Here is an 18,453-nt window from a genome sequence, read left to right as displayed (position 1 = left end):
GGCCTCGTGGGCGCAGACGGCAGCACTCACCAGGGGGCTTTTGATTTATCTCTTTTGGGCCATTTGCCGAACTTCACAGTAATGGCCCCCAGCGACGAACTCGAGCTGCTGCGCATGCTCAAGGTAGGGTTTAGGGTTTAGGGTTTAGGGTTTAGGGTTTAGGGTTTGGGGTTTAGGGTTTGGGGGCGGGCGTGCGGGCGGGGCGGGGGCGGCGCGCGCTGCTACCAGCAGCTGTCCAACTCCCGAGGGCTTGCGAGGCCTGAAGCGAAGGGTTTAGGGTTTGGGGTTTAGGGTTTAGGGTTTAGGGTTTAGGGTTTAGGGTTTGCGGTGAGGGTTTGCAGACAGCGTATTTGTTAGACTCGGGCCCTTCTGCTATCCGGTTCCCGCGCCGCTCCTGCTTTGGCCTGGAAGCCCTCAACAGCAAGCTGGGGTAAACCCTAAACCCTAAACCCTAAACCCTAAACCCTAATCTCTGGCCCTAAACCCGTGCCCTAAACCCTAGCTTTGAATACTCGGCCCTGAGCTGAATGCGGCAGCCGTGGCTGGTGTGTTTAACAAGAGAAAAGAAGCGCTGCAGCTGCCAATTCAAGGGTTTAGGGTTTAGGGTTTGGGGTTTAGGGTTTAGGGTTTAGGGTTTAGGGTTTAGGGTTTGACACAACATAAAGGAGATGCCGCAAGAAGCAGATCCCTTACCAATTGGAAAAGGCCGCATTATCCTCCACGCGAACCCCAAGGCAAAGTTCAAGGTAAACCCTAAACCCTAAACCCTAAACCCTAAACCCTAAACCCTAGGTCCTAAACCCTAAAGCTACACCGAGCCCACTGGGCGCTCTTTTCGTGCAGCCCGAGCTGCACGCGCTCAGTTCATTGTCTTTGGAGTGCATCCATAGGGGTTAGGGTTTAGGGTTTAGGGTTTAGGGTTTAGGGTTTAGGGTTTAGGGTTTGAGGTGGGTGCGCAGGTGGCCTTTGTGTCTCTCGGGGCCCTTTTGCTCGACGCAGTGAAGGCAGCAGAAATGCTGCAGCAAATAACCACCATACCCGAGCCAGGAGAAGCAGCAGCAGCAGCAGCAGCAGCAGCAGCAGCACAAGCAGCAGCAGCAGCAGCAGCAGCAGCACGGGCTTCCGTCCCTCCCCTCCCCCCATTCCCAGCAGCCGCAGCAGCAGCAGCCCCTGCCCCACTGCCCCCACCAGCAGCACCTGCAGCAGCAGCAGCAGCACCTGCAGCAGCAGCAGCAGCAGCAGCAGCAGCAGCAGCAGCAGCAGAGAGGCCGCTGATAGGGGTTACTGTGGCGGACGCGCGTTTTCTGCGGCCGCTGGACCTGCAGCTGCTGCTGCTTGTTGCTGCTGCTCATGAGGGTTTAATCTTTATAGAAGAAGGGGCCCAAGGAGGGTTTGGCAGCAAAGCAATTGCTGCGCTGCTGCAGGCAGGGGCCCTCGACGGCCGCAAACCCTTGGTGAGGGTTTAGGGTTTAGGGTTTAGGGTTTAGGGTTTAGGGTTTGGGGTTTAGGGCCTGCGCGCTGCAGCCGCGCAGGGGCACTCGGCCGGCGCAAACCCTAGACAAGCTGCAGCTGAGGGTTTAGGGCGAGGGTTTGGGGTCTAGGGTTTGCCGCCGAGGGTTTAGGGTTTAGGGTTTAGGGTTTAGGGTTTAGGGTTTGGCTGCAGGTGCGGTCGCTGACGCTGCCGGACGCCTTCATCGAAGCAGCAACAAGAGAGCAGCAACTCGAAGCAGCAAAACTAACCCCGAAGCATTTTGCTGCTGAGGCTCTGCGTCTGCTGCACTCCGCAAAACAGGGTTTAGGGTTTAGGGTTTAGGGTTTAGGGTTTAGGGTTTAGGGTTTAGGGTTTGGCGGTGGGCGTGGCAGCGCTGATGGCCACAGGTTACCCGCAGTGGCTGCAGCAGCACTTGCTGCAGCAACGGTTGCAGCAGGAGCAGCAGCAGCAAATTTTGCTGCAGCAGCAGCAGCAGCACTTGCTGCTGCTGCTGCTGCTGCTATTAGATTTTGTCCTAAGGGGCCCTGGGGCCCCCGAGACCTTTGTCACAAACTTTTGCTGCTGCTGGGGCCCCACAGCAGCAGCAGTTTAGAGGTCTTGCCTTTGTAATTTTCCGCGTAGGGTTTAGGGTTTAGGGTTTAGGGTTTAGGGTTTAGGGTTTAGGGTTTAGGGTGCAGCGGTGGCCAACTTTGTGCTGCTGCAGCTGCTGCAGCTGCTCTAGTGGCCTACATAAAGAGCAGCAGCAGCAGCTTTTGCTGCTGCTGCTGCTGCTGCAGTTCCAACGTGTATAAGCAGCAGCAGCAGCTGCTGCACGGGGGTGCCGTGCAGCAGGAGCACTGAGCTGCAAGGGTTTAGGGTTTAGGGTTTAGGGTTTAGCGCTTGGGGAGCACGAATGCGGTGTTTGGCCCTGCATGCCTCCAGGGAGCCTGCAGAACTCCCAAACCCTAAACCCTAAATCAGCGACAAACCCTAAACCCTAACTCCTCGGAAGCAACCGCCAGGCGTCCTCTCTTTTGTGAAATTTTAGGGTTTTAAATCTAGAATTTATTAGGGTTTAGGGTTTTCTCAAGTCGAAATAAACTCTTGATCTTTGGGGGGCCCCCGGGGGCCCCAGGGGCCCCCTGGGGGCCCCCAGGGGGCCCCCGGGGGCCCCCAGAGAGCACACCGGGGGCCCCTAATATATATTTTATTATATTGTCTTTTCGGGTTTCTGAATTTTTGGAGCACTGACTAAGGGTTTAGGGTTTAGGGTTTAGGGTTTAGGGTTTGCGACTCAGGGCTGCCACCTGGGCCTCATTTCTCTGGGGATGGGCACGATTTAGGGTTTAGGGTTTAGGGTTTAGAGATGGGACTGCGCTCCTTTCGCGCTCTGCTGCTGCAGCAGCAGACAGTTGGGGCCCCCCGGGGGCCCCAGCAGTGGCGATCTGTTGCTGCAGTCGCTTTGCTGCAGCAGCAGCAACGGCTGCAGCAGCAGCAGCAGCGGCAGCAGCAGCAGCAGCAGCAGCAGCACCAGCTGCAACAGCTGCAGCAGCAGAAGCAGTTCAGCGCTGCCGTCGCGGCCCACAGCGCATCTGCTGCGGGGGTTACTGCAGCACCAGCAGCAGCAGCAGCAGCAGCAGCAGCAGCAGCAGCAGCAACAGCAGCAGCAGCAGCAACAGCAGCAGCAAGGGGGGACCCCCGGGCTTCTCTGTGGGGTTTTGTGCGGCGGGAAGAACCCTCAAGAATCCTGGAGTTATTTTTAAGTGGCCAAAGAGGCGACTCCCGTAAACCCCAAACCCTAAACCCTAAACCCTAAACCCTAGAGGTTGATCCTAGCGGGAGGCAGCAGTCGAGGCTCTCTGAAGAGCTGCTGAGGGCTAGGGTTTAGGGTTTAGGGTTTAGGGTTTAGGGTTTGCGTTTAGGGCTGCTGCTGCTCACGGGCCCCGAGGGCAGCGGCAAAGCTGCGCTGCTGAGGGACACTGCAGCACGTTTGTCGCAGCAGCAAAGCCGGCGGCCCATTGTGAGGGTTTAGGGTTTAGGGTTTAGGGTTTAGGGTTTAGGGTTTGACTGCTTCGGGTTTAGGTGGCTCTCTAGAAAGCCCCCACTGGCAGTGGCGGTTTCGCTGCTGTAAACCCTGCGCCCTTTCGACTGCGTCAGCGGCTGCCTAGGGTTTAGGGTTTAGGGTTTAGGGTTTAGGGTTTAGGGTTTAGGGTTTAGGGTTTAGGGTTTGAGTGCAGCTGCTGGCGTTCGACGTGGGCCTGATGGCTAACAGATCCTTCAGAAGCTTTTTTGCTGTTGCAGCAGCAGCAGCAACGCGGCAGCTCGGGGCTGCATGCAGTGGCGTGAACCCGTAAACCCTAAACCCTAAACCCTAAACCGTAAACCCTAAACCCTAAACCCTAGCTCTTTCGAGCGGCCTACGCGCCTATGCCTAGGCCTCGCCAAAGGCCCAAGGCCCAAGCCTTGATAAGTGCATGCTGCTGCTGCTGCTGCTGCTGCGGCTGCTGCTGCTGCTGCTGCTGCTGCTGCGGCTGCTGCTGCTGCTCAGGTCGGGGCTGCTGCAGCACGTTGCCTGCTGCTGCTCGTCTTTTGCTGCGAGCGCCAGCGCTGCTCTCCGTGCTGCTGCTGCTGCTTCTGCTGCTGCTGCAGCAAGGAAGCAGCAGCAGCAGCAGCAGCAAACAGCAGCGGGGGCCCCTGGGGGCCCCTTAGAATGGGTGGCGCTAAACCCTAGAGGGAGAGAAAGGGTTTCTAAGTTGCAGGTCCAAGTTGAGAGGGTGAGCTGCTGCTGCTGCTGCTGCTGCTGTTGCTGCTGCTGCTGCTGCTGCTGTTGCTGCTGCTGCTGCTGCTGCTGCTGCTATTACTGCAGCTGGTGCTGCTGCTGCAGCTGCCGGTGTTACGCCGTTGCTGCTCCCAGCTTGCCATCTTTGTCTAGTTATTGCTGCTGCTGCTACTGCTGCTGCTGCTGCTACTGCTGCTGCTGCTACTGCTGCTGCTGCTGTTGCTGCTGCTGCTGCTGCTGCTGCAGGGCGAGGCTGTGTGGGGAGAGGTGGTTGAGGCTATCGCCGGTCCCGACAACATGTCGGCTTCTAAACCCGCCACTGCCATTGCGTAGGGTTTAGGGTTTAGGGTTTGGGGTTTAGGGTTTGGGGTTTAGGGTTTGGGGTTTAGGGTTTAGGGTCTAGGGTTTGTGCTGCGGGTTAAGCCTTTTGTAACCCGCTGGACTTGCTGCTTATCGAGCATAGGGCTTGGGCTTAGGGTTTAGGGCTTTAGGTTTTGGGGTTTAGGGTTTAGGGTTTAGGGTTTAGGGTTTAGGGTTTAGGGTTTAGGTGCGTACACAGGGCTGCGCTGCAGCTGCTGAGTGAGGCTGCTTTGGTAAGAACTGGAGGGGAGCTGACAGCAGCAGCTGCAAAGGAGGTGACGCAAACCCTAAACCCTAAACCCTAAACCCTAAACCCTAAGCCCTAAACCCTAAACCCTAAATCCATGATCATCGCAGACTTTGCCTCAAACCACGGCACAACTGATCGCTGAACTTTAGCGCGTTGTTTGAATACAAACCTTTATTTAGGGTTTAGGGTTTAGGGTTTTCTGGCTAGGGTTTAGGGTTTAGGGTTTAGGGTTTGTTCTGCAGTGGCTGGAGTGTCTTTACGCCACCTTGGAGTTTGCGGAGCAGTCCACAGGGGCAAGCCTCTAAACCCTAAACCCTAAACCCTAAACCCCAAACCCTAAACCCTAAACCGCATGTGCTTGCATGCATGTTGCCTGAGGCGTAACAAGCATTCGCTGGCCTCTAAGGCCTAGGGTCTAGGACCTAGGGTTTAAGCTTTGGTGTTTAGGGTCTAGGGTTTAGGGTTTAGGGTTTAGGGTTTAGGGTTTAGGGTTTGCGGCGCAGCGCCCGGGGACGCTGCTGCTGCGGTGCCCCGAAGCGCTGCTTGAGGGAGAGCCGCTGCGGCTTGGAGGTTCGGGTTTTTTTGAAGCTCTTATTGAGGCTGCAACAGCAGTGAGCTAGGGTTTAGGGTTTAGGGTTTAGGGTTTAGGGTTTAGGGTTTGGGGTTTGGGGTTTGGGGCGGCGTTTGGGTGCTAAGTTGAGAGCGCGCCGGTCCTAGGAAGCGCTGCTGGGCCCGCACAGGGCGCTTCCCTGCCAAACCCTAAACCCTAAACCCTAAACCCTAAACCCTAAACCCTTTGTTTTGGGACTCAGGAAAGACGCCGAGTGGGCACAGTCTTGGCTGTTGCAGACAGCGTAACTGCTGTTAGGGTTTGGGGTGTACATACACCTCAAGGCGCAAACCCTAGCAGGGTTCAGGTGCTCGAACTCGATGAGCTCAGCAAGGCAGATGCCAGGTTAGGGTTTAGGGTTTAGGGTTTAGGGTTTAGGGTCTAGGTTTAGGGTTTAGGGTTTGGAGTCACTATTGGGGCCATTCCTGCATGTTCCTGTCGCGCTTTTTGGGGTTTTGGGCTTGACCTTCAGGGTTTAGGGTTTAGGGTTTGGGGCCAAGGGCTCAGGGGCTAGGGTTTAGGGTTTAGGGTTTGTGGTGTTTTAGGGTTTTGTTTGAGCCGCTGCTCTGCGCTGACTCGACTGTCGCTGAGGCTTCCTACTTAGCGGTTGGGGGCCACCCGAGGCTGCTGCGGCTGATCTTCGAGTGAGGGTTTAGGGTTTAGGGTTTAGGGTTTAGGGTTTAGGGTTTGCGACTGGGGTTTTGGGGGTCAAGCCTAAGGGTTTAGGGCTCGAAGCCTAGGGTTTAGTCACTCCTGCAAGCCCCTGCGCCTGCTGCACCAAACCGCTACCTGCCAACGCGGGACTAGGGTTTAGGGTTTAGGGTTTAGGGTTTAGGGTTTAGGGTTTGTGGTGCAGCGACCTCCAGAAGGCGACTGCAGAGCTGCTGCAGCAGCTCTCCCGCCCAAACCCTAAACCCTCGGAGGCCCCCGCAGCAGCAGCTCGAGACTTTGACGACGACAAACCCTTTTCGGGGGATAATAAACCCTTTTCTACAAACCCTAAACCCTTTTCGGGGGCCCCTCAGGGGGCCCCCCTAGACTTTTCAATTCTAAAAAGAAATGCTTTTTTCCAAGGAGAGCTGCTGCGTGCTGCTGCCACTCCATTTAGGGCAAACCCCTTAGCTGGGGGCCCCCAGGGTACTCTGGGGGCCCCCCTGGGGGGCCCCCCGGGGGCCCCCCGGGGGGCCCCCCTGGGGGGCCCCCTGGGGGGCCCCCCGGGGGGCCCCCACGACCAAGGGGGGCCCCCCGCAGATGTAGTTAATAAGTTTTTGGAAGTGCATCGCATGCAGCAGCAGAGGCTGAGGGTTATGTCGGAAACACTTCTAGTTGAGGTAAGATCTGGGGTTTAGGGTTTAGGGTTTAGGGTTTGCGGTTTGGGGTTTAGGGTTTAGGGTTTGCGGTTTGGGGTTTAGGGTTTAGGGTTTGAGGAGCAGAGCCAAGGACACTAGGCTCAGGTTTATTCCTACGCGCTGTTTTTAAGACTGAGCTCTCCGTGAGCCAGCAGCAATTCTTGCTGGGAGGGGTTTAGGGTTTAGGGTTTAGGGTTTAGGGTTTGCGTGTGTCAGGAGTTTCGTCGGTTTGAGCTAATGGTCATTCAGTTTCTGAATTTTCCGCTTTTAAGGAAACTGCGGGAAGTCAGCAAAAACGAAGTCCATTTTCTCGTTGTTGTGAGCTAGGGTTTAGGGTTTAGGGTTTAGGGTTTAGGGTTTAGGGATGCAGGGAAGTCGTGCTTGGCAGAGAATTCGGACTGAGGGTAAGAGAATGAGAATTATGGGATTAAGGGTGCTTCAAGACCAAGTGATGAGCGCCTAGGGTTTAGGGTTTAGGGTTTAGGGTTTAGGGTTTAGGGTTTGTGTTTTTAGGTGTGCGAGACCATTCGCGAATTTCTAAGAAGGCCATATCTCTTGTGCGGGGACTTGGCGAAAATAAACAACACCATTGTTCTGGTGAGGGTTTAGGGTTTAGGGTTTAGGGTTTAGGGTTTGGGGGAACACACCTGCGATAAAGCCAGGCAGAAGCGAACAAAGTTTCCCGAAGAGAGGGCGGCAGCCACAAACGGCGCGAGGGTTTAGGATCTAGGGTTTAGGGTTTAGGGTTTAGGGTTTAGGGTTTAGGGTTTGTGGGCCTTTAGGGTTTACTAGACGCCAACTTAATTCGCGCTCGCTTTAACCCTCAGCGACTGGAGGCCTCTGGGGTCTTTACGAAGAATCTGCTGCAGTCCTTTTGCAACCAGAAATACGGTAGGGTTTAGGGTTTAGGGTTTAGGGTTTGGGGTTTAGGGTTTAGGGTTTGGCCAAAATCCTCGTCCCTCGCGTAAGAGGCTGTCGCCCTGGACTTCTTGTCGCCTTCCTCCTAAACCCTAAACCCTAAACCCTAAACCACTGCCTGCTTTTGCAGCAGCAGCGGGGTACTGGCGTGGGGGCCACAGCCGAGGGTTTAGGGTTTAGGGTTTAGGGTTTAGGGTTTGTGTCTGCGCAGATGCTCTTAGCACCAAGGAGAAAGCAGAGTATTCCCTCAACTTCCTCCTCAACCAAAAGTCCATTAAGGAAGCACTCGACTCCCTCTAAACCCTAAACCCTAAACCCTAGACTCTAAACCCTAAACCCTAGACTCTAAACCCTAAACCCTAAACCCTCGAGCTGAAGGCCTGCCAAGCCCTTGCCGTGCAAAGACTGCACGGGAGACGCAGAAGTCTAAACCCTAGCCTCGAAACTTTTGGCCGCAAACCCTAAACCCTAAACCCTAAACCCTAGAAGGCAGTCAGGTGGCCTCCGCTTTGGACTCTCAGCTCTGGCTAGCTGTTACTGGCCCCAGCTAGCTGTGGCTAGCTGCAGCTGCTTGCGCAGCTCTAGCTAGCTGTGGCTAGCTGTGGCTAGCTGCAGCTATGGATTGCTAGCTAGCTAGCTAGCTAGCTAGCCAGCCAGCTAGCTAGCTAGCTAGCTAGCCAGCTAGCTAGCTAGCACAGGCTATTAAGGCTGGGCTGTTGAGCTGGCCGTGGCTAGCCATAGGTAGCTGATGCTAGATGCAGCTGCATAGCTAGCTAGCTAGCTAGCTAGCTAGCTAGGGCTCAGCTAGCTGGCTAGCTGGCTGGTTAGCTAGCTAGCTAGCCAAGGCCAGAGAACACTCTGCTGCGTCTTGCTGCGGCTAGCTGTGGCTAGCTGCAGCTAGCTGTGGACAGCACAAGCAGAGAAACAAGCAGCAGCGGAAGACCCCAAGTTTGAAGTCTAGGGTTTAGGGTTTAGGGTTTAGGGTTTAGGCCGTGTAGCCGCCATTATCCGCACGCGGTGCTGGGGTTTAGGGTTTAGGGTTTAGGGTTTATGCGGCGTAGATGGCCTAAACCCTAAACCCCCCTTAATTAGCCGCGGCTAGCTGCAGCAAGCAGCAGCTAGCCGTGCATTTTGCTGCGTCTCTCCATCTGCAGCAGCAGCTAGCTAGCTGCAGCTAGCTGCTGCTAGCAGCAGCTTGCTGCTGCTGCAGCTAGCTGCTGCTGCTGCAGCAGCAAAAGAGCAGCTGGGATGTCTCGGCTGCTTCCTGCAGAGCTCAGGCGAGCGCTGGGGTGTACAGACACTCTAGGGTTTAGGGTTTGAGTCTGGGAATTAGGGTTTAGGGTTTGAGCGGAGGGTTTGGGAATTAGGGTTTAGGGTTTAGGGCTCTAGACTGAGGCGCACACGGGCTGGGTCTGCAGTCTTCGGTTGAGTCTGCAGATGGAGCTCTAACTTTTCTCTATTTCTCCCAAACCCTAAACCCTAAACCCTCAACAAAAAACCCTAAACCCTAAACCCTAAACCCTCGAAAAAGCGTCGGTAGCAGCAGCAAAAGCGGGTTGCTGCTCGGCTACGCATGCAGAGAATCGCTGCGCCCGGAAGCCCTAAGCCCTAAACCCTAAACCCTAAACCCTAAACCCTAAACCCTTAGACTTCAAGTCCTGCGATTTACTGGTCTTCTAAAAGACGCGTTGCTTTTCTCAAACCCTAAACCCTAAACCCTAAACCCTAAACCCTTCTGCTGCGGAGGGCTGTACGACCTGGGGGGTGGAGACCGGAAGCTGCCACACTCCCTACATCCAAAACCCTAAACCCTAAACCCTAAACCCCGAAACCCAAACCCTAGAATTGCTAGCCACTGCACCCTACAGCTTACACCATCCTTGTTCTCGGCCCGAAACCCTAACCCTAAACCCTAAACCCTAAACCCTAAACCCTGGCCCCCTCACAGCTTACCGTCGCTGCCTGTTCCGTCAACTCTCGAGACACATCAAATCAGTGAACAGCAGCAGCAGCAGCAGCAGCAGCAGCAGCAGCAGCAGCCAAGCTAGCGGTGCTTCGACGCACGATCCGTGGGAGCGTTTCGCGCAGCAGCAGCAGCAGCAAGGACTGCAGCAGCAGCAGCAGCAGCAGCAGCAGCGGCAGCAGCAGCAGCAGCAGAAAGCTGCTGCAGCAGCGTGACATGGGGCCTTACATGCCACGTCTCAGGGCCCCTTGAGGGGCCCCGATAGCGCCCATTAGCAGCAGCAGCAGCAGCAGCAGCAGCAGCAGCAAGAGCTGGAGCAGCAGCAGCAGCAGCAGCGGTAGCAGCAGCAGCAGGTTGTTGCTGCCGCGGCCGCGCTTTGCCACAGCTTAGCAGCAGCAGCAGCAGCAGCAGCAATTTTTCGTGTGTCTCATTCCCCCTCCAAAATGGCAGCAGCAGCAGCAGCAGCAGACGACCCGTCGTCCTCACCTGCTGCTGCTGCTGCTGCTGCTGCTGCTGCTGCTGCTGCTTCTCCCGCGTCTCGCTCCCCGCCGAGCCCTGCAGCGTCCCCGCGCGGTGCTGCCGGCTCTCCCCCGCCCTCAGCAGCAGCAGCAGCAGCAGCAGCAGCAGCAGCAGGGGCCCCGGCCTCCCCCGCAGCAGCAGCAGCAGCAGCAGCAGCAGCAGCAGACGAGGGTTTGCTGCTGCTGCCGCACCTGCCGCTGCCCCCGCAGCTGCCCCCGCATTATTTGTCTCCTTTGGAGCTGCGGGCTGTCGAGGGGGACTTGAGTTTGGTGCTGCAGTGCAAACCCTTGGGGGAAAAGAGAGTGAAGGCCCTTTGCGAGAAACTCAAGGCAGGGTTTAGGGTTTAGGGTTTAGGGTTTAGGGTTTAGGGTTTAGGGTTTAGGGTGTGGGCGCGCGGGCGGGGTGCGGGCGGGGCGTCCCAAGAGCGCGCCGAAGGGCTCGCCGCAGCGGCTGGGGTCTAGGGTCTGGGGTTTAGGGTTTAGGGTTTAGGGTTTAGGGTTTAGGGTTTAGGGTTTAGGGTTTGCGTGCAGGAGATCTTGATGGAGGAGGGGAACGTGCAGCCCGTCAGCACCCCCGTGACTGTTGTGGGGGACATCCACGGGCAGTTCCACGATTTGATGCAGATGTTTAAATGCGCAGGCAGTGAGGGTTTAGGGTTTAGGGTTTAGGGTTTAGGGTTTAGGGTTTAGGGTTTAGGGTGGGGGCAGGGGCTAGGGCTTGGCGGTGGGGGTGGAGTGGCCGCGGCCGCAGCGGGCGCTGCTAGCTGGGGTTTAGGGTTTGGGGTCTACCGTCGGCGGTAGCGGCTAGGGTTTAGGGTTTAGGGTTTAGGGTTTAGGGTTTAGGGTTTGGGGTTTGGGGTTTGTTGCGCAGCCTGCCCGTCGGTCAACTTTCTTTTTCTCGGCGATTACGTTGACAGAGGATTTAACTCTTTAGAATGTGTAACCCTCGTGTTTTTGCTCAAGGTAAATCAGGGTTTAGGGTTTAGGGTTTAGGGTTTAGGGTTTAGGGTTTAGGGTTCAGGGTTTAGGGTTTAGCGTTAAGCGTTTGCGGTTCAGGCTGTAGCAGCGTGAACGACGCTGCCCTGCTGCGGCGTTAGGGTTTAGAGTTTAGGGTTTAGGGTTTAGGGTTTAGGGGTTGGGCATAGAGGGCGTGGGTTCACAGTGTGAGTCTTGCACGGTTTAGGGTTTAGGGTTTAGGGTTTAGGGTTTAGGGTTTAGGGTTTAAATATGCGTGCAGGTCCGTTATCGCCACCGCATAACCATCATAAGAGGCAACCACGAGAGCCGCCAAATAACTCAGGTTTGTTTTCGAGGGTTTAGGGTTTAGGGTTTATGGTGTAGGGTTTAGGGTTTAGGGTTTAGGGTTTAGGGCTTTTTAGGGTTTAGGGCTTAGGGTTTAGGGTTGATTTTTTCTCTTTTTCTCTCGACTTTTCTTTCCGGCATCTGCGCAAACAAACAAGCCAACTATTTACATTTAATTAATTAAATTAAATTAAATTTAATTTAATTTAATTTAATTTAATTAAATAAATTTATTTATTTATTTATTTATTTATTTATTTCATTTTTTTATTTTTATTTATTTCAGGTCTACGGCTTCTTCGATGAGTGCATTCGCAAATACGGCAACGCCAACGTTTGGAACCTCATCACGGGTTTGTTTTATTTTTTTAATTTTAATTTATTTATTTTATTTATTTTATTTATTTTATTTTATTTTGTTTTATTTTAGTTATTTTGTTTTATTTTATTATTTAATTTATTTATTTTATTTTATTTTATTTATTTTATTTTACTTTATTTTGTTTTAGTTTATTTTGTTTTATTCTGTTTTATTTTGTTTTGTTTTGTTTTGTTTTGTTTTGTTTTATTTTTACTTTTTTTTATTTACTTTTTAATTCTTTTTTATTTTTTATTTCTTTTTCAATTCTCTTTTTATTTCTTTTTTATCTCTTTTTTATTTCTTTTTATTTCTTTTTCAATTCTTTTTTATTTCTTTTTTATTTCTTTTTTAGCGTCCTGCTTTCATGTTCTTTTTGGCATTTTTATTCTTTTTGGATTCATTAATTCTCCTCTTTCTTTTTTTCTTTTTTCTTTTATTTCTTTTTTTTTTAATTTTTTTTAATTCTTTTTTAATTCTTCTTTTATATCTTTTTTACTTCTTTTATTTCTTTTATTAATTTTATTTTAGGGTTTAGGGTTTAGGGTTTAGCCTAAACCCTATATAGCCTCCTGCCTTTGAGAGTATCCGACTTCGCAATTCCAAAAGCCTCGCTGCAGTCGCCAGGCTTCAGGGTTTAGGGTTTAGGGTTTAGGGTTTAGGGTTTAGGGTTTAGGGTTTTGGTTCGCAGGGGTTTTCGACTACTTGCCTCTAAGCGCTTTAATAGAGGGACAAATTTTTTGTCCCCACGCTGGGCTGTCTCCTCAGCTGGACTCTCTTGACTCTGTGCGGGCTCTGCAGCGGTAGGGTTTAGGGTTTAGGGTTTAGGGTTTAGGGTCTAGGGTTCAGGGATAAGGGTTTAGGGTTTAGGGTTTGGGGTTGAAGGCTGGGGTTTGCGGTTTGGGGTTTTGGGGGTGGGTGTATGGTTGGGGCGTCAAGGGTTCGGTCGCGAGCAGCGAGGCTAGGGTTTAGGGTTTAGGGTTTAGGGTTTAGGGTTTAGGGTTTAGGGTTTAGCGCTCTGTTTGGCTGTAGCTGCCCCGCAGCGACCGCTGAAACCCTAAACCCTGCAGCCCAAACCCTCGTGCCTCCCCTCAACTGCCAGAGCTCAGGGTCTAGTGTTCATCATTTAGGGTTTAGGGTTTAGGGTTTAGGGTTTAGGGTTTAGGGTTTAGGGTTTGCGCAGGCTGCAAGAAGTGCCCCACGAGGGCCCCATGTGCGACTTGCTGTGGTCGGACCCGGAAGACCAACTCGAGGGCTGGGGAGTATCGCCGCGAGGAGCCGGTGGGTTTGCTGCTGCTGCTGCTGCTGCTGCTGCTGCTGCTGCTTTTGCTGCTGCTGCTGCTGCTTTTGCTGCTGCTGCTGCTGCTTTTGCTGCTGCTTTTGCTGCTGCTTTTGCTGCTGCTTTTGCTTCTGCTTTTGCTGCTGCTTTTGCTGCTTGCTGCTGCTGCTTTTGCTGCTGCAGTTGCTGCTTTTGCTGCTGCTGCTGCTTTTGCTGCTGCTACTGCTGCTTTTGCCGCTGCTGTTGCTGCTTTTGCTGCTGCTGCTGCTGCTGCTTTTGCAGCTGCTGCTCTTGCTGCTGCTGCTGCTGCTTTTGCTGCTGCTGCTGCTGCTGCTGGCGCTGCGCGGTTAGTGTTGGCTGCCGCTGCTGCGGCTGCTGCTTTTGCTGCTGCTGCTGCGGCTTTTCGTGGCAGCTGAGCAGCAGGCCGCCGGAATAAAGTTTGCTGCTGCTGCTGCTGCTGCTGCTGCTGCTGCTGCTGCTGCTCAGGGTTTACGTTTGGGCGGGACATTTCGGAGAGGTTTTTGCATGCAAATGGCCTCAAGTGTATAGCGAGGGCTCACCAGCTCGTGATGGAGGTGCCAAACCCTAAACCCTAAACCCTAAACCCTAAACCCTAGCCGCCTCTGGCGTCTCTGTTTGTAACTAACTTGTTTGTTCTTCTTTGAGTAATTTTATTCTTTGGAGGTTTTAATGTCTTTATATTTTATTTATTTTATTATTTGTTTGTTTTTATTTATTTACTATTTATTTATTTTTTATTTTTTATTATTTCTTTACATTTTGTTGCATCTTTTTTATTACTTGATTGCTTTTTTTTATTTCTAATGAATCATTTGTGGGAATAAATAAAAACAAATAAATTAAAATTATTTATTTATATTTTTTTAATTCAATAGTCTTTTCCTTTTAGTTATTAATTGCTGTTTTGGATATTAATTTAAAAATAAAAGATATTAAAATAATTAATAAATGATAAATAAATAATAAATATTAAAAAAGCATCAGTAAAGACTTCCTGATCGACATTTCTTTCGACTTTTCTGCTGCTGCTGCTGCTTTGCTGCTGCTGCATTCCTGCTGCTGCTGCTGCCTTGCTGCTTCTGCTGCTGCCTTGCTGCTGCTGTTGCTGCTGCTGCCTCGCTGCTTCCGCTGCTCACTTGCTGCTTCTGCTGCTCACTTTCTGCTGCTGCCTTGCTGCTTCTGCTGCTGCCTTGCTGCTTCTGCTGCTGCCTTGCTGCTTCTGCTGCTGCTGCTGCTGCTGCTGCTGCTGCTGCTGCTGCTGCAGGGCTACCAGTGGAGCCAAGGCCACAACGTGTTGACTCTTTTCTCCGCGCCCAACTACTGCTACCGCTGCGGCAACAAAGCTGCCATTCTGCAGATCGACGAAGGCATGAACTACTCCTTGTCCGTAAACCCTAAACCCTAAACCCTAGGCTAAACCCTAAACCCTAGGCTAAACCCTAAACCCCAATTCCTGGGCCCCGCGAGGCCGCGCTGGACAAGGGGGAGCTCAGGCTTGACGCGGGAAAGGGGCTGAAGAGGCCGCACGTAGTCTCTGTGGTCTAGGGTTTAGGGTTTAGGGTTTAGGGTTGAGGGTTTAGGGTTTAGGGTTTGTGCGCAGCATCCAGTTCGACCCTTCTCCCGAGCAACTGGAAGGCGCTGAACAGCTGCGGGGGACCCCCGATTATTTTCTTTGACTAGCTAGCTAGCTAGCCAGCTAGCTAGCTAGACCCCAGCTAGCTAGCTAGCCAGCTAGCTAGCTGGCTAGCTAGCTAGCTAGCTAGCTAGCTAGCTAGCTAGCTGGCTTGTTAGCTAGGCATCGAACCAACAATTAAATGATTGAAATTTAATTTCTTATTTCTGCTGCTGGCTGCTTTTGCTGCAGCCGAAGCAACCGCTAGCAGATCTGAATAAAGTTGATGGACTTATTCAAGAAAAGCTTCAAATGCATTTGAAATAAATTCCATTTAAAGGCACAATTGCCTTTGGAAAATAATAAATGACGCACTTCAGGCTCGAGGCTCGCAAGTGTAATTATTTGCAAATGCGGCAAAGGCGGTGTATGTACACTCGAGCCTTGGTCCATTTTGCGGGCTTTTCAAAACAATCTTTGAGTCAAAAAGGTTTAAATTATATTTTTACTTTCAATTATATTTATTTTGATGTTTTGTTCTCTTCAAAACGCGAAAAAGATCGCAGTTTCTTTTTTTGCAAATAGAGCAAAAAACGCCAACGCCGGGTGTACGTACACTGCGAGCGCATGCAGCACTTCGACACATCTTTTCTGCAAATTCGTTTAAATTCAAAATTGTATTTATATTTACTTTTATTTATATTTATATTTATATTCATATTTATATTTATATTTATATTTATATTTATATTTATATTTATGTTTATATTTATTTATATTTGTATTTATTTATATTTATTTGTACATTTAAATTGCCGGAGGACCAGACAAAGTGGTGCATATGTTTGTTTGATCTTTTTTGGATTCAAAAGAAGAATTCACTTAAAATTACCAGATCTTCGCAAATGAATTAATAAAATTAATTAATTAATTTAATTAATTTAATTAATTTAATTATTTTGGTTTATTTATTTTCCGATTTGTCCGGCGGGCGGACGTAAGAAACGCATGCAGCAGGTGTACATACACCGCATTTAGCTGCAGCGAAAAGTCCATTATTGCGAAAAGTCGCAAATAAAAAAACAATTAGGACTTTTAAACAGAAATCCAAAAAGAAATAAAACTAAATGATCAAATAAACAATAAGAACTTTTAAATAAAACTCCGAGAAATAAAAACTAAAGTTCTTCAGGAATTCCATTTGCAGAGGAAACGGCCCAGGTGTACGTACACCTCAAACAAAAAGGACCTTTAAATGCGCACTTTTGAATTTTCAAAATTTGCAAATTCGAAAATTAAAAAACTCCAAACAAATTCGAAAAAGTCCATTTCTTGCTTTTTTCCAATCAAAAATTTGCCTCTTTTGCTGTCCACAGGGCCACTGCGGCCACACGGGCTCACGTGGCTAGCTAGCTAGCTAGCTAGCCAGCTAGCTAGCTAGCCAGCTAGCTAGCCAGCTAGCTAGCCAGCTAGCTAGCTAGCCAGCTAGCTAGCTAGCCAGCTAGCCTCCTAGCTAGCTAGTTGGATAGGTGGCTAGCTAGCCACCTAGCCAGCTGGCTAGCCATATCGCTAGCCAGATAGCTAGCTGGCTAGCTGGGTAAATAGATAGCTGGCTGGCTAGCTATACAGCTAACTGGCCAGCTAACTAGCTAGCCAGTTAGCTAGCTAGCTAGCTAGCCAGCTAGCTACTGCGTTCGATGTGCTTGGTTCGCGCCTACGCCCAACTCCCAAACACTAAACCCTAAACCCTAAACCCTAAACCCTAGAACTGGCCTCGCATGCAAAACATCCGCTGGCTGTCTGAGGGTTTGAAGTGTATGTGCGCCGCAGGCGCAACAGACAAACCCTGAACACTAAACCCTAAACCCTAAACCCTAAACCCTAAATCGTAGGGGCTCTTATCTGTTCCTCCAAAACCTGATGAATCTAGCATGCTCAAGCTGAGCGGCAGAGTAGGGCGTTTTGTGTCAAACCCTAAACCCTAAACCCTAAACCCTAAACCCTAAACCCTAGGAGCTGGTTGGATGAATGCAGCCACCGAGTTGTACTGTAAGTACACTCTGCGTAAACCCTGAACCCCAAACCCTAAACCCTAGAAGACAGTAAAACGTTGCTGTTGCGAGGGTTTAGGGTTTGGAGTTTAGGGTTTAGAGTTCGGTGCCTAGGGTTAAGGGTTTAGGGTTTAGGGTTTAGAGTTTAGCGTAGCTCTTGGTATTTGTAATGCCGCAACACACTAGTTACAAATGTTAGGATTAACTCTAAATATCAAATGGTAAACCCTAAACCCTAAACCCTAAACCCTAAACCCTAAACCCTAGCTTGCGCATGCACACCAGCCCCAAGGGCGTGGCTGCGAAGGTTTATAAACCCTTAAGGGTTTTAGCCAACTTAGAATTTCTCATTAGGTTTTGAGGTTTAGGGTTTAGATCTGGGTGTTCTAAACCCTAAATCCCGAACTCTAAACCCTAAACCCTAAACCCTAAACCCTCGTACGGCGTCTCGAGCTCCCGCGAGCCGCTACACTGTAAACTTTGAAGGCTAGACTAAACTCTAAACCCAAAACCCTAAACCCTAAACCCTAAACCCTAAACCCTAAATTTTGACTACGGGGATTCGCAATGGCAGCCCGGGTTCCCATCGGCTGCTGCTGCAGCAGACTGCAGCACTGGAGCAGCAGCAAGCTTCAAACCCTTGCTGCTGCTGCTGCTGCGGCGGCGCAGCAGCAGCAGCTGCTGCTGCAGCCGCGCCAACTGCAGCAGCAATTCCAGCAGCAGCAGCAGCAGCAGCTGCAGCAGCAGCAGCAGCAGCAGAGGAGGCACTTCTCTCGCTTTACGTCTGGAGGGATGGGCCGCGCTGCTAGGGTTTCGCAAACCCTAAACCCTAAACCCTCGTCGCAAGCCGCAAACCCTAAACCCTCGCCGGAGTCACCAGCCCTGCAGCAGCCGCCTTCTGGCCGTATGAGCCGCACTCGGGTGCGCGTGGCCAAACCCTAAACCCTAAACCCTAAACCCTAAACCCTCGCGCGTGCGTTTCTGCGGACGTGGCCGCCACGACCAGGGCCTAGGGTTTAGGGTTTAGGGTTTAGGGTTTAGGGTTTAGGGTTTGCGCGCAGGTGAGCAGCAGCCCCAACCTCTACCAAGAGTGCCTCGAAACCCTCCGCCGCCGCCGCCAAACCCTCGGAGATCCTTTAGGGTTTGAAAGTGCAGAAATTCAAGAAATGGAAAAACAAGAAAAAGAAATTGTTTCCAAGTTGCTGCAGCGCACGCAGCAAACTCTCCAGGCGAGGGTTTAGGGTTTAGGGTTTAGGGTTTAGGGTTTAGGGTTTGGGGTTTGGGTTTGGGTTTGGGGTTTGGGGTTTGGGTTTGGGGTTTAGGGTTTAGGGTTTAGGGTTTGGGGTTTGGGGTTTAGGGCTTAGGGTTCCCAAGTTGCTGCAGCGCACGCAGCAAACTCTCCAGGCGAGGGTTTAGGGTTTAGGGTTTAGGGTTTAGGGAAATCCCAAAGGGGTTTGGGTTTGGGGTTTAGGGCTTAGGGTTTAGTGTTTGGGGTTTGGGGTTTAGGGTTTGGGGTTTAGGGCTTAGGGTTCCCAAGTTGCTGCAGCGCACGCAGCAAACTCTCCAGGCGAGGGTTTAGGGTTTAGGGTTTAGGGTTTAGGGTTTAGGGTTT

At 51.4% G+C, this 18,453-nt stretch overlaps 2 protein-coding genes across 2 annotated transcripts; both read left to right on the top strand.

Annotated features, from left to right (window-relative positions):
• Nucleotides 1–668: 668 nt before the first annotated feature.
• ENH_00074980 (hypothetical protein, conserved) lies at nucleotides 669–8,037 on the top strand (the record flags this gene model as incomplete). Its single annotated transcript, XM_013582874.1, has 17 exons — nucleotides 669–746; nucleotides 960–1,454; nucleotides 1,664–1,793; nucleotides 2,836–3,255; nucleotides 3,394–3,497; nucleotides 3,709–3,821; nucleotides 4,020–4,245; nucleotides 4,497–4,549; nucleotides 4,810–4,885; nucleotides 5,364–5,471; nucleotides 5,673–5,815; nucleotides 6,016–6,114; nucleotides 6,327–6,801; nucleotides 7,036–7,137; nucleotides 7,333–7,416; nucleotides 7,602–7,710; nucleotides 7,949–8,037. 17 exons carry the CDS (start codon nucleotides 669–671, stop codon nucleotides 8,035–8,037), a joined length of 2,904 nt encoding a protein of 967 aa, XP_013438328.1.
• A 2,106-nt stretch (nucleotides 8,038–10,143) lies between these two features.
• Nucleotides 10,144–14,854, top strand: ENH_00074970 (serine/threonine protein phosphatase, putative; the record flags this gene model as incomplete). Its single annotated transcript, XM_013582873.1, has 10 exons — nucleotides 10,144–10,560; nucleotides 10,750–10,861; nucleotides 11,090–11,181; nucleotides 11,456–11,518; nucleotides 11,807–11,873; nucleotides 12,570–12,681; nucleotides 13,062–13,159; nucleotides 13,644–13,732; nucleotides 14,443–14,561; nucleotides 14,779–14,854. The coding sequence occupies 10 exons, from the start codon at nucleotides 10,144–10,146 to the stop codon at nucleotides 14,852–14,854; spliced, it is 1,245 nt and encodes a 414-aa protein (XP_013438327.1).
• Nucleotides 14,855–18,453: the final 3,599 nt, after the last annotated feature.

Source organism: Eimeria necatrix, genomic scaffold (genome assembly GCF_000499385.1).
Source record: "Eimeria necatrix Houghton genomic scaffold, Enh_scaff765, whole genome shotgun sequence".
NCBI classification, from domain to species: domain Eukaryota; phylum Apicomplexa; class Conoidasida; order Eucoccidiorida; family Eimeriidae; genus Eimeria; species Eimeria necatrix.
Note: the sequence above shows the minus strand (reverse complement) of the source record. Positions and strands in the feature narration are given on the sequence as shown.